At 40.8% G+C, this 15,020-nt stretch overlaps 1 protein-coding gene across 1 annotated transcript in view; it reads right to left on the bottom strand.

The window, feature by feature from the left end:
- The window catches only part of LOC122553260 (centromere protein J-like), a 68,869-nt gene extending 55,348 nt beyond the window's left edge, over positions 1 to 13,521 (bottom strand). Inside the window, exon 1 of the mRNA XM_043696845.1 lies at positions 13,446 to 13,521. Within this exon, the coding sequence (XP_043552780.1) occupies positions 13,446 to 13,521 (76 nt within the window). The remainder of the gene's footprint in view (positions 1 to 13,445) is intronic.
- Positions 13,522 to 15,020: the final 1,499 nt, after the last annotated feature.

The raw sequence follows: 15,020 nt of genomic DNA, 5'->3' as shown, positions 1-15,020 counted from the left end.
GTGGCTTAGCATTACTTGGAAAGCAGCAATAGCAGAAAATTGTGGAAGAAAATTTATAGGAGAAAGTGAGGTCTGCAGATGCTGGAGATCAGAGCTGGAAATGTGTTGCTGGAAAAGCGCAGCAGGTCAGGCAGCATCCAGGGAACAGGAGAATCGACGTTTCGGGCATAAGCCCTTCATCAGGAAGGGCTGATGCCCGATGAAGGGCTGATGAAGTGCTTATGCCCGAAACGTCGATTCTCCTGTTCCCTGGATGCTGCCTGACCTGCTGCGCTTTTCCAGCAACACATTTCCAGCGAAGAAAATTTATAGATGATTGGACCACACACCCATGCTGTTTTCACAGACAATGTACATAGAAGAAAATGCTAGTAGCAGTTCTGTTGAAAATGGTGCAAAGAAGATATACCATAATTTGGGCAATCAGACAACACTAAGATTCAACATTCATATTTTCCATTATTCACTGTACTTATCTAGACTGCAGCAGAGAATTCAAGTGTATCACTTAAAAAACTGTTCTCAGAATGTGAATGCAGTTGTCAACATTCCAAAACTCCCTATCACTAGTTGTTATAAAAACCATGTGGCTAACTGGTCGAATTCAAAATGCAATGAGTCAACCACACAGTAAGGAACTGGAATCAACTCCATGGTAGACTGAGTTTAGGCGAAAGGCTCCCTTTCCTAAACATTGCCAATGAAGGCCACTGAAGCAGGAGATTCAAAGGCATACAAAAAAGCATATCCTGAAATAGAAGACAATGGAGTTTCATATCAATGTTGGATTAGCACATTATATAGCTGGCAAATAGATAGTTTAGACTAACAATTTCTATATTTGAGTTTTGCAACTGTATCTCCATTGAACTGTTCATTAAAAAAATCAGTGACAAGAAGAAACAGCGCATTCCTGAAAGTCAATAGGTATGAGACTAGCAATTTTTGAGAACTATAAAAAAAACTACATTGGACAAACTAGCTGGAAATTTGCAACAAGGATACATGAACACCAACTGGCCACTAAAAGACATGACCCACTATGACTAGTTTCTATACATATAGACAAAGAAGGAAACCACTTTGACTGGAACAACACACACATCCTAGGGCAGGCAAAACCAGGACACTCATTAGAATTCTTAGAGGCATGGCATTCTAACCAGAATTCCATCAATAAACACATCGAGTTAGACACTGTCTACCTTCTCTTGGGAAAAAATAACTGGAAATTACATCACCCACCTTAAGAGACAAGACCTATAAATAGAGAGGCGGGACATACCACCAGTGCTTCACCAGAGACCCTCACTGATGATGTTACCTAGTATGGTGACAAAACGTCTGAAAACAAACCTTCAAGCACAGCGAGTTAACTTACATACTGAGGTATGAGACTATTAGTGCCAGAGTACAAAGGCAAGGTAGCTGAACACTGCATTTATGGAACTCCTGCATTTGCCATTAAGTTAAGGTTATAGTGAGTTTAGTTTATGGTTTGTTTTACGTGTCTCAGGTAGAGATATGACTGAAGGAAAATGAAATTTAGTGAGGCACAGAAATTCATCAAAAGGAAAATGATTGCAGCTGTACCAGCCTGAGTGTGAGAAAGGAGCTTTAATGTCAGGATAGTGATAACTTTTCACTGAAGTTTGGGTACTTTTAAGTATATTGTTGGGATAAAAGGAATAGTGTTTTCTGATGTCTAACAGAATGATTTAACACACTCAACGGGCTGAATGACCAACCTGTTTCTGTTCCTATGCTTCTGCTAAGAATACTTGCTATACCTCAATGAACAATGATTAAAAGTGATACAATTGCAAAACTCAACTATATAAATTGTTAGCCTAAACTATCTATTTGCTAGATGTCTTTTCAACTTTTGTTTTGTCTAATATAATTTAGATCATGTGTTCTTGTTGATAAAGATTCTATTGTTGTGTTAAAAGTACACTGGCAGCCTTTTGTCAATGTATTCAGTAACAGACCTTCATGGCTAAAGGAAAATCAAGTTAGAATCTAACAAGCCAAGTTTCACTCTATATTTTCACTTTTCTAGTGTTACCATTAGCTGGGATCATAACTGCACATTCTTCAATCATTCATTCTATTTATTATAGAATCTCCACAGTGTGGAACAGGCCATTTGGTCCTACAAGTCCACATCAAACCTCCAATGAACATCCCACCCAGGCCCATCCCTCTACCCCAGCCGTAACCCTACATCCCCCATGGCGAACACACCTAATCTACACATCCCTGAACACTATGGGCAATTTAGCATGGCCAATCCACCTAACTTGCACATCTTTAGACGGTGGGAGGAAACTAGTGCATCCAGAGGAAACCCACGCAGACATGGAAAGAATGTACAAACTCCACACAGACAGTCATCCAAGGCTGAAATCAAACCCAGGTTCCTGGCGCTGTGAGGTAGCATTGCTAACCACTGAGCCACCGTGTTCAAAAATAAAATAACCCTTAAAATGAAATTAGCGTTAAAATATTTTTGTAAATTGTAAATGTGAATAAGTTTTAAATTATGTTCACCATTATAATTTTAGGTTGGCTACGTTCTATTTAATGGCAGAGGTTGCTCTGTGCAGATAGCATTGTCCTCCTAGGACGGTCTGCATTTATCAATGTCTGTCATTCAATAGAGCCTAGGACATCAGTGTAAGTTCAGGACTGAAGCCAAAATGAAGGAATGGAGCAGCTAATATGCCCAATGATAACAATGAACACTAAGTTCATTAGAAGTAAGATTGGAGGGTGGAGACAGGATCTGGGAGAAAGAGGAATTTCAGAACTAGGGTCAGGAGCAGAGGCACTGTGGAAGTGGTCACAGAATAGGATATGAGGCAAACAAGGATAAAATAAATTGCAACTTTAAATGGATATATTAATACTATTTTATAAACTACATTAAAGTGAAATATTAAGAGAATTAATGTTAAGGGAGGACTTAATATATTATTTCAGATCTTCAGGTGAAACTGCACTATATTCCCTCCAAGGCCAATATTTCTTCGGTGATGTGAAGGTAGTGGGCACACTAAATTTTTGTCTTAAATTTGACAATGCATTAATATCAGTCATCCAAAATAGGCTTGCCTATGGAATTGAAACATTTGCTATATTTTGAAATATTGCATATTCATGATTCAGGAACTTGATTATTGACTTAGTTAAACTAAGAGTGATCATTTGTTATGAAACAAATGAGAAGAAAGCAAGACCAACAACTATGCAGATTTAATTTGAATATTTTGTACTCGTTGCCACAGAATGAAGTGAGGTTGGAAGTAGTTAAAGGGGTGTTTGTGGTGAGGGTTACTCGAGTGTAATTGAAAATGACCATGCCTGTGATGAAGACCAAGGTCATAGAGAGGCCATAAGAAGGCAAGCTAGAAGAAGATTATGAGCAGTAAAGAACCATTTATGTGAAAGTACAGGTTTAGAGCAGAAGAAAAAGTAGAACCTATATTTATGTAGTGACTTCTCAAATATAATGGTGTTTCAAAATACTTACAACTAAAGAAGTGAATTTCAAACATAACTACTCTTGTAATAGAAATATGGCAGCTAATTTGTGCTCTGCAAGATTCCACAAGCATAAGTATGATAATAGCCAATCCAATTTAGAGAAATCAATTAAAAAGAATAAATATTCTCCAGAACACCAAGTAAATGAACATGCTCTTCTTCAAAATTGTGCCATTCTCTGGAGAGGACGGAGAGGGCCTTAGTTTAAAGTTTCACTTGAAAGATGATAGTTATGACAGTACAGCATTCCCTCAACACTACATTAAAATGTCAGCTGAGAATTTCTTCTCAAGGTTCTCAAGTAAAATTTGAACCCATGACTGTAACATGCTGTCTCAGGTAAGGGACCTGCAACCAACCCATGCTTGGTACCACAGAGAGATTAATGAATGAATTGTGAATTCAGAGGAGAGAGGGCAAGGGTACTGAGGTAAAAAATGTATGCAGTTCATGGAAATGTGGCCACCATACATTCTGTGAATAGGCAACACAAGATTCAAAGGAAGGATTTGAAATCTTTTGAAACCTTGACAACAGTACAGTAATTCTGAATTTTAAACTTTACCCTCAGGTAATTCATCATTATTATTCTACTCTCTTCCCTTAGGGGTATACTTTTTCCAATCACTTGCATCTAAGGAAATACTAAATTGGGTGCTTGTGTCTTTTTTAGTTGTGAGTTTCCAGGCTCTGTCTTTATATTGGGACTATGACTGTTATTGATAAGTCTAAACAATCCTGTTCAAAACACTGAATGAGTATCAAGACTGCATCAAGATTTTGAATTGACAGGACACTACTTAAGTCAATTATGATAAGATTCCTTTGATTGTTTGAAATACTTTGACCTTGATTTAGAAATTGATGTCAGTGCTCAATGACATCCTTTTACATGACAGGCAATTTTAGAAATACCATATGAAAAGCATGAATCCTGCTGGAATCAGTGGTAAATTCAATCCACATTATTTGATCAAAGTTTGTGAGAAGATTTGTAGCTCGGGTGCTCGTTGTTGTAGTTCTGATCGCCAAGCTGGGAATTTGTGTTGCAGACATTTCGTCCCCTGTCTAGGTGACATCCTCAGTGCTTGGGAGCCTCCTGTGAAGCGCTTCTGTGATCTTTCCTCCGTCATTTGTAGTGGTTTGAATCTGCCACTTCCGGTTGTCAGTAACAGCCGGAACTGACAACTGGAAGAGGCAGAATCAAACCACTACAAATGCCAGAGGAAAGATCACAGAAGCGCTTCACAGGAGGCTCCCAAGCACTGAAGATGTCATCTAGACAGGGGATGAAACGTCTGCAACACAAATTCCCAGCTCGGTGAACAGAATCACAATATGATTTGATCTTTGAAAAACTGTTCTTTATTCAAATTCCTAGGTGCTTGCATCAGATGAACTTTGGTTTCACAACATCAATCATAAAATCTACCCAAGCATGTGATCAGCCTGTGAACATGAGTACACCATTCGGTTTGTTGAGCTTGTCCCACCATTCAAATGATCGTGCTTGATCAAAAACTTTCAATATCTTTTGCCCACCCCATCCCTATAAACATGTGTCATTTGTAATCAGAAATCTATCATACTGTACCTTAAACATACTCAAAGAGTGAGATTCCATAGCCCTCTGTGGCGGAAAATTCCACTGGTTCACAAACTAATTTTTCCTCATCTTGCACCTAAGTACAAGTCCTTATTTTTAAATTCTGCCTTCTATTTTTAAGGATGAAGTATTTTGTAAGTTTCAATTAGATCACTTCTTATTCTTTGAAACTCTACAGAATACAGGTCCAGTTTGTCCAATCTTGCTTCACGACAGCCCCAACATTCCAAGAACAAGACTAATAAACCTTTGTGCACTTGCTCTATGGGAATAATATCTTTCCTGAGATATGGAGGAAACAATTACATAGAGTATTCTAAGTGCAGTCCAATCAAGCACCGACATCAATGTAGCAAGATTTAAGTACTCCTTAGCATATAGATGCTATGTATACTTTTATTTTTCTGCTTTTTTTTGTGGTGGATTGAAAGTGAAGAAGGACTGCTTTAAAAAGCCAAGGATTGTAGTAGTATTTTCGCACCATTTAAAAGCAAGCTACTAACTTTTATTTTAAGTTCTGTTTACACTTTTGCTTGTTCAAGCAATGAGGGAAGATTATTTTAAATGAATTGGAGTGGAGAGTGTGTATGATTCAGCCAGCAACAAATAGCTGATTAGTCTGTGGAGTTGTGACTGTTCAGTTACTTGGGAACCAATCACAGAGTTGTTAGCAATGATGTTCTGCTTGCTAACAACTCTGTGATTGGTTCCCAAGTAACTGAACAGTCTGTCAGTTCAAATGATATAGTCAGAAACTTTTGTACCTCTGGCAAGGGAGGTGTTCTCTTTGCCTCAAAATAAAATATACCTAAAGCTTGAAGAAAGCCAGTTTATTTGCTTTCACCTATAAGCTGTTGCTTTTAACCAATAAATCAGAGATTTTATATGTTGTGAATGAGTCGCTTTATGTGTTTTAGAGTGAAGCAAAAGTACTTGTTGAAGAGGGATTGAGAAATAGCAAGTCCTGGTAAGCCAAAAGAATTCTCTCAGCGAATTTTGTAGACATGGACTATTGATCTGCCTTCTCAAATCTTTCCTGCACCCATAACACCACTTTTTTTTAGTCTGTCAGTGCCTGTCTGTATTTATGTACAGAAGGAGTTTTATAAGAAAGTTAGAGTTTCAACTAGTTGAGTCATATGTTGAAGATTCATAATTGTTTACTTGTAGCTAAACTTTATTTGTAATAAATAATAATTCTTGTTAAGTACAAAAACCTGGTCTGTGCTTTCAGTCAATGACAGGTAAATTGCAGTATTTTGCAGAGTTTGATAAAACCATTAATTGTTGTGATGACTCTGAGAACAGCAGACTTTGATTTCCAGTGCACCATCCACGTTAGAAGTGACAATTGCTTAATTTTCTTAAGTTTACAGTGATCAGTTATTTGTTCTGAATTATCAAGAGATCACTGTGGAAGTATTTATTATGCAAGTATTTCATTACCCAAAGTAAACTTACAACTTACACTGTCAGATCCAAAGATTAGAGAATTTCCTTCTAATTTCCAATTACTTAAATTTTGCTATGGTTTCTTGAGTAAAATGCTGCAGGTGTAAAAGGCAGTCATTGTCATCTCATCTCTGGAAATTACTTTTACCAATTTGTACCAATATAGTAATGAAGTTTGGAGTTGAATGTCTTTATGAAACCTCAAACTAACTGATTAAGTGGATGTTTATGATCCCACAGTACTATTACCAAAATAAGCAGGCAAATTACCCCACTCTCTCAACCAATATGTACCCCCAAATCAACATCGCAAAACAAATCTGGTCCTTATGGTATCGCTATGCTTAATTATGCCACAGCACTAGAGGGAGCACTCCTCATAATGCAGATATAAGGCTGAATTTTCCAGGCCATGAATGAAGTGGGCAATAGCAAGTCAGTTGGGAAAACATGGCAAGATCAAAAAAATGATATTCTTGAAATCAAGCGAAAAAAGTCCCATTTTATGTGCATGGTTTGAAAGAAGATACTCAAATCTCTGTTTTGAGCAGCAAGAGACCTAGTTTCATTACTTACATCTCGTTAGGACCTAGTCTCGCCTCATTTATACAGTTTCCAATTCATCCACACACTGAGAAACGAGACAGAGACAACTCCTGACATGAAAGTCAAAGTGGACATCTGGCAGCTCTTGCTTGCTGTTTGCTCCTCTGGGCCTTCATCTTGGACAGCAGTCTTCAACATGTTTCTTAGATTAGATTTCTTACAAGCGTGGAAACAGGCCCTTCGGCCCAACAAGTCCACACCGACCCGCCAAAGCGCAACCCACCCAGACCCATTCCCCTACATTTACCCCTTTACCTAACACTACGGCAATTTAGCATGGCCAATTCACCTAACCTGCACATTTTTGGATTGTGGGAGGAAACCGGAGCACCCGGAGGAAACCCACGCAGATACGGGGATAATGTGCAAACTCCACACAGAGAGTCGCCTGAGGCGGGAATTGAACCCGGGTCTCTGATGCTGTGAAGCAGCAGTGCTAACCACTGTGCCACCATGCCGCCCACAGGCAGTGATCACTTGCATGCCCCATCTACATAGGTTAACATTGGACGCACCCTGACTATGGCCCTATGGTACATTTCTGACTCACTTAGAATGTAGCTCACTACTTCAGTATTGCACATTGCAATACATAGACATCTTGCATTGCAATGTGAATACCAAGCCACTTTGCTCATAGGGACAAGTACCCATCTCATGGATTGCACCAGGATGCATCTCAGGGCACTTTGTTTGCTCTGTCAGCATGTACACTCATTCTGCACCTATTTGGATGCTCACAGCCTCTCTACCATGCCTTGCCTTTTTGCCCTTTGACAACCTTGTTCAGAACTCACAGACTCACAGTGCTCTTTGCCGCCTTGTCCTTCAGTTCAGCCATAAGCTAGTCGTGGTTGTCAACAGTGATCACTCAAAGGGATGAACATGTAGCTGTACAGTAATGTCCCACGTTAACTTCACACTGCAGCATGTGCCTGCAGTCTATCCAGTGAACACATTGCATGTGCTTCAACCAAAGGACCATGTCTCAAAGTATAAGGGGTTAAGCCCTCAGACAAGTGTACAGAGACTGTTTTTAGACAGGGGATATTGGCACAGTAAGTCAAGGTCATTGTCCAATCTCACACCAGGGGGTTGTCAGTCAGCCACCTGGGCATGAACCATGGTCAAGTCCAGTTCAACAAGTCTGCTGATTGGCAATTGGTCAGTCAGAAGGCTGTACAGAGAACAGTTAGAGCTCTCATCACTCACTGATCAGGGCTGCCTTTCCAAGTTGTTTAGGGGAGGCTTGCCTTGGTCAATCAAGGGGTCTGTCCATCAAAAGTCAAGGAGATCATCGGGATGACAGTTGTGGCAGGGATGCTGGGGAATTCAATTGTAGAGGCAGCATGCTGAGATGCAGAGGGGTCAATAATTGTGAAGAGGGGAAATTCAACATATACTGCGGGAGGTGCTATCATAAACAGGCACCACCATGCTTGTTTTGAAGGGGTACAAAAAGAGTGCAGGACTAAGCTGTATGTCTGTGGCTCAGGGAACAACATTGGGAGCTGAGCAGTCACAAAACTGGGTTGGATGGGAATCTGGGGAAAATCAAAGCCAATAGGGTGAACAGGAAGAGCAAGGCAGAATGGAGTATGAAGGTTTGTGGAGTGATGATCATGTAAATTGAGAGGCTGAGTTTGTGACACATTCTGTGAAGTGTTATCTGTGTTGCCTTCTAACCTACCCAAATCATAAGTGCGCAATCAAAAGAGAAAATGGCTGCCGCAACTTATGTCCATTTTGCTGAAGGACGGTGCTCTACTTTTCTGCAATATGATACTCTCCGAAGGGCAATAGCATTAAATAGTCACTTACACAGTGCAAATAAAAGGTCTGTTATCACAGGTCAACCTCATGCATTGGCCTACTATGTCAACTAAAAGTCCTGGCCACAAGTAATCTTGACCACATCATTCAACATTGCAAATTAATCCTATTAGTAGCTGTGAAGAACAAGTAATATAATGTAGGCAGGAAATTATCTCCTTAGTTGCTAAAGTAGTAATCACCTTCCACATTTCATAGCCTCCGCAGGTTGCAGGAGCTGCTGTCTTCATACCTTGGACTAATAAACTTCCACAACATCTTACTGTATGCAATGCTGCCTTTCTTGGATTTTATGGAGGTTGGGGTTTAGAGGAAATGTCTGCACTACTGCCACCACCTATACAATCTCTGACACCAAAAAGGCTTGAGCAACCTACCTTACCTTCAGTGTATTGATGTACAGACTACATTTAGAGACATTTCACTGGTCTCTTTGTAGGGCTCTCCTTGTCCCAATGCTTGGAGAATGTTTTTTAAATGTTATTTGTGTGTTCTGTGACTACTGAATAATTATACAATGAGGAGCTACTTTGCTTCTGATATTGACCAATAAGACTCACTGTAACCATATTTAATGGATCCAGGCATGGAAGTTGTGGGCATCTCTGTGGCCATTACACTAAGAGCTATCACATGAATGGATGAGACACATATAAGCCTGGAAGCCCAGATCCAGCATTAACCTCCAGCAAATATGGAGACATCTCCTATTGGGGAGCTTGCAGCCACAGATGCTGCCATGATGCAACAAAGATGCAGAAGAGTTGCCATTGTTTGCCTTCCATGGAACATCATGCAGATAGAGAAGGGCAATGATCCAATACCTGCCTAGAAGTGTCAGTCAGAATGTCATATCATGATGTCCATCATATCTGCCTTGCAATGCCCTCTTCCACTGGGATCAATAAGGACCATAAGATAGTTCCTTCACATCAGGTATCCATGTAAATCATATCTGGCGCTTCCAGTAGCAATCTTTGAAATCTCTGGACCCCTGAAGAATGCACTGAGGTTTTGGATAGACAATGAGGTTTAACGAGTGCTGCAGCTTTCTGCCAAATAAGAATATGAAGATGTTCTTCAGATGGAACAGCACTTCAGCATCCTACAAAGCAGAAGCACCAGCCAAAGCAGGTAGGTCTTCTTTGTGAATCTCATTCAATGGAACAGAGTTGTGTGAAATAATCCTTGATTATAAATGTTTTGATGCTACTGAGGCCAGCATCCTCTATATAATCCCATTTGCAAATGCAACTTAATAGTTTGAACTTTCTACCTGTTTTAAACAAAATGGTTAAATAAGAATGGTTGGAAGCCTTCCCATGACATTCAAAGCTTTCTTATTTAATCATAACAAAGTTCCATGGATGGGTACTATGGAAAAAGTGGCACTCACCCATTGTGCAGTGTTAGGGATAACTAGACCCTCTACTTTTGTTCTTGTAGTTGCAGCTAAAATGATATTTGCTCATACAGATGATGATGAAAAGTGAAATATATTCCTAATGTATTTACAATGAAATGTCACCCATGTTACGTTTATGCCCTGAGGTTTTCTTTTTCCCTTGCCTCCCAATATGTCTAGGTACAGTCCCACTGTCCACAGTAGGGGTGAAGAGAACTTGCCTTATACTGGACCCTGTTAGCCTTGGAATTTTGCATAGCATCCTAGTGGTACTTGTGGCCAGAAGACCCAGATATCATGAGTCTATCTTGGTCAGATGCAGATTCATCCTCCTGGGCTTGAACTTGGGTTGGGCTTTGCAGACATGATAAAAGTGTAGGGTCTGGCACTAAGAGAAAACTTCTGGGGTTCGTGCTCCAGCTGGGGGCCTGATGGTACCACCATCCTTGCGAAGCAGGGACAACCAGAGCAAGGTCAAGACCCCGTGTCTCCCTATTGCCTTGCCATTGGGGCTGAAAACCATTAGCCTGGCCTGGATGCAGATGTGTGTGTGTGTAGCCAGCATATACTAAGTATCATTGATATGGCTGTCCATGACAACCACCAACTGTCCATGTAGACATTTATATACAGTTACTGTTGGCGGACTTCTCTAACCTTCGATTCAGTTTACCGAGTATCTCTGACAAACCTGCCTGCTGCTCGTGTCAACTCATCCATTTGAATGAAGTTATTAAAGGCAATGCCATGGACTCCTTTCCTACAAGGGGCAGAGCAAGTGTCTAGCCTCTAGCAGTCTAAGTAGCAGTGATCTGGGACATTTCTTCATGTGCCAGCTGCACAGGTGGAAGTGAAGTGCTCACCAAAGCATGCTCTCAACTGCACGTCAGCTAAAATACCAATGAGGTTTCTGTGCTGATGGAGATTGCAGGAGACAGCTTTGCATAAGTAAACTATGGTTTTTTTCCTCAGAGGTAAAGGAGGAGAGGATGTTTTGAGTGGCTAGTCTCTTCAAGAGGAGATATACAGATAACACTGATGCCTACAGGAGACAGGAGATAGAATAAATAGGAGTTGAAATTTGGACATGTTAAGACTACACAATGCAGTACTTTATGATGAATCGTGGATGACAAGATTGGAAGTCTATGCATCATCACATTAGCAGGCATGGTCTTCTCTTACAAGGGCAAAGATTCTTCCCTTGTACAGAATGAGAAGACAGCCATCGAGTACCCAGTCATCCATCTGGGCTCTCTCCACCCTACTGTTGGATGTTTTCTCCTGGAATTAGACATGTACAGGGATTGAGTGAAATGAAAGCGACCAACTGTGGTGTGGATGGTGAAAACATGATGAGGTGTCCTGAGTGACTGAGTAGGCAACACAGAAAGTATGCAAGGCTATTAGTTTTGGAGGTTGAGATGGGTGAGAGTGAGTGAGAGAAGATGCTGCGCCAGGAGTGAGAATGCTAAATGATGAAGAGATGGGTGCAGGAGCAGAGTTAGAGTGAGTGTGTGGTAATAGAGAAAAAATGCTGGCACTTTCCCTCACAGAGCACAAAAGATTATAAAATCTTTTTCCTGCATTGCTGCATATTCCTTCAGACTGCAGTCATCGCACTGATCCAAGTGGCAGATTTTGAAAAGGCTAACAGTGGCATTATTGTCCCTAACAGTCCTGAGGAAAGAGGTTGACCCTACTCTTCACCACACCATCCATCAGGACTTCTGGGTCCTGATCAGCAAATCAGGATGCCAACTTGCCTCTACTAGCATCTCTTGGATGGTTCTTATGACATTGCAATTGTGAAGGGAAGTTCCTGGCTTGCAATGATTGATCAGGTGCACAGCTGGATTTGAAATAGGCAGCAGAAATCCCAGAAGGTTCCAAATGACAAATGGTTCTGCTGCTGGTGAGCACACGATAGTGTGACTACAGTGCAATGGAGTCATGACATAAATAATGAGATGAGCAGCATGAAATTGAGAGAAAACTCGTGAGGGCTACGGAGGGAAATCCTCCACGTAAGTCCACAAAATTGACAATTAGGTGGATTTTTAGTAAAATTCTGTCCATAGTTGTCAGTCACAGTTAACCAAACGTCTACAAGTAACTGCATTCTTATGTAACTAGGCTCTCCCAGGAATGCAAGAACATAAAACATAAGAACTTGGAGCAGGAGTAGGAAGTTCAGCCCTTCGAGCCTGCTCCGCCATTTGATATGATCACAGTTGATCTCATCTCAGCCTAAATTCCACTTACCTGCCCGCTCTTCATAACCCTTAAACTCGCTACTAATTAAAAATGTCCCTCTTCATAAACTTACTCAATGTCCCAGGATCAACTGCACTCTGGGTAAGTGAATTCCACAGATTCATGACCTTTGAGAGAAGTAATTTCGTTTCATCTCTGTTTTAATTCTGTTACCCATTACCCTAAAACAGTGAGCCCTTGTTCTAGACTGCTTTACATGAAGAAACATCCTTTCTGTGTCTGCCTTGTCAATACCCTATAGCATCTTATATACGTCAATCAGATCACCTCTCATTTTTCTAAACTCCAGAGGGTAGAAGTCTGAACTGCTCAATCTCTCTTAATAAGACAAACCCTTCATCACTGGAATCAATCTACTGAACCTCCTCTAAACCACTTCTAATACAACTACATCCTAGCTCAAGTAAGGGGTCCAAAATTGTATGCAATATTTTAGGTGCAGTCTCACAAATGCCTTGCACAGTTGCAACAGTTGATTCCTGATGAAGGGCTTTTGCCCGAAACGTCGATTTTCCTGCTCCTCGGATGCTGCCTGACCACCTGTGCTTTTCCAGTGCCAAACACTTCGACTCTGATCTCCGGTATCTGCAGTCCTCGCTTTCTCCTATTAAATTTAGTTGACCAATATCATTTAAGTTTCAGTAATAGAGGGCATTTAAAATGCCTTTTGTACCTGACAGAACATCTTTTGAAGACATTTTCAAAACAGAGCAATACCTTGGTTGGCCATAGGCAGTGAGAGCAACTTGATAAGTTTCTGCTGCTGTTCCATCAATTGTTGGAGCTGCTCCATCTGATGTCTCATTGACTGACCCTGCTATTGGTTCTGTACCTGGTGACATGGTAGAGAATACTGTGTTAGAGAACATTTTCCATTTTTTTTGTAATAATTCTAAATTGGAGTAACAAAGTGAATAGGTTATGTTAAACTTGCATAGAACACTCATTCAGCCTTAAGCGGAGCCTTGCATCTATTTCTGAGTGCTACACTTCAGTAAATGTGTGAAGGCATTAGAGACAGAGCAGAAGGAATTAATAAGGATGGTTCCAGGAATGAGGAATTTCAGTTACATAGACAGAAGTGTGGAATTTTTGCATTGGAGAAGAGAAAGATGAAAGAACCTTCTCTAGGGCAGCACGGTGGCTCAGTGGTTAGCACTGGTGCCTCACAGCACCTTGGACCCAGGTTCAATTCCTGCTTCGGCGTAACTGTCTGTGTGGAGTTTGCACATTCTCCCCATGCCTGTGTGGGTTTCCTCTGGGTGCTCCAGTTTCCTCCCACAATCCAAAGATGTGCAGGTCAGGTGAATTTGTCATGCTAAATTGCCCATAGTGTTAGGTTCATTAATCAGAGGGAAATGGGTCTGGGTGGGTTAGTCTTTAGAGGGCCGATGTGGACTTGGGCTGTAGGGCCTGTTTCCACAGTATAGGGAATCTAATCTAATCTTAAAAGAAGTTTGCTCGTGGTATCAAAGGTCATGAGTGACATAGAGACAGTCAATGGAGAGAAAACTGTTATACATTGATAAAATTACTGAGAACAGGAGGTCCCAGTATTAAGACAAAAGAAATAATGGAGACAAGAAGAAAAGCCATTTACACAGTAAGTGGTTGAGTTCTAAAATGCACAGTGCACAATGGAGACAGGTTCAAACAGAAAATTCAAACAGGAAATTGAATCAACTGAAAAGAAAAAAAAATGTTCAGAACTATGGACAGAAGCCAGGAGAGTAGCAGTAATCATAGAATTATTACAGTGCAAAAAGAGGTCATTCAGATCATCAAGTCTGCATGACCCTCTAAAGAGCATCTCACCCAGGCACAGCCCACCAAGCATTTACCATGGCTAATCCACTTAGTTTGCACAGCCCTGGACACTATGGGGCCATATATCTTGGCCAGTCCACCTCACCCGCACATCTTGAACCATGGGAGGTAACCCACAGGAAGAATATGCAAATTCCAAAAAGACAGTCACACAAGGCTGGAATTGAACCTGAGTTCCTGGCACTGTAAAGCAGCAATGTTAACGACTGAGCATTAAATTCATTTCTTCTTCAGAAAACTGACACAGACATGACAGGCTGAATGACATCCTTTGGTGCCAAAGCAACTGTGATTTTGTGATGTGTTGGATGGAGGTTTGCTCACTGAGCTGAAAGGTTCCTTTCCAGATGTTTCAATACCTTACTAGGTACCATCATCAGTGGACCTCATGCAATGCAATGCTGAAAATTCCTGCTTTCTATTTATATGTTTGGGTTTCTTTGGGTTGGTGATGTTATTTCCTGT

This window comes from Chiloscyllium plagiosum, chromosome 9, assembly GCF_004010195.1.
Source record: "Chiloscyllium plagiosum isolate BGI_BamShark_2017 chromosome 9, ASM401019v2, whole genome shotgun sequence".
NCBI lineage: Eukaryota > Metazoa > Chordata > Chondrichthyes > Orectolobiformes > Hemiscylliidae > Chiloscyllium > Chiloscyllium plagiosum.
The sequence above is the reverse complement of the archived record's forward strand: the minus strand, read 5'-3'. Positions and strand labels throughout refer to the sequence as shown.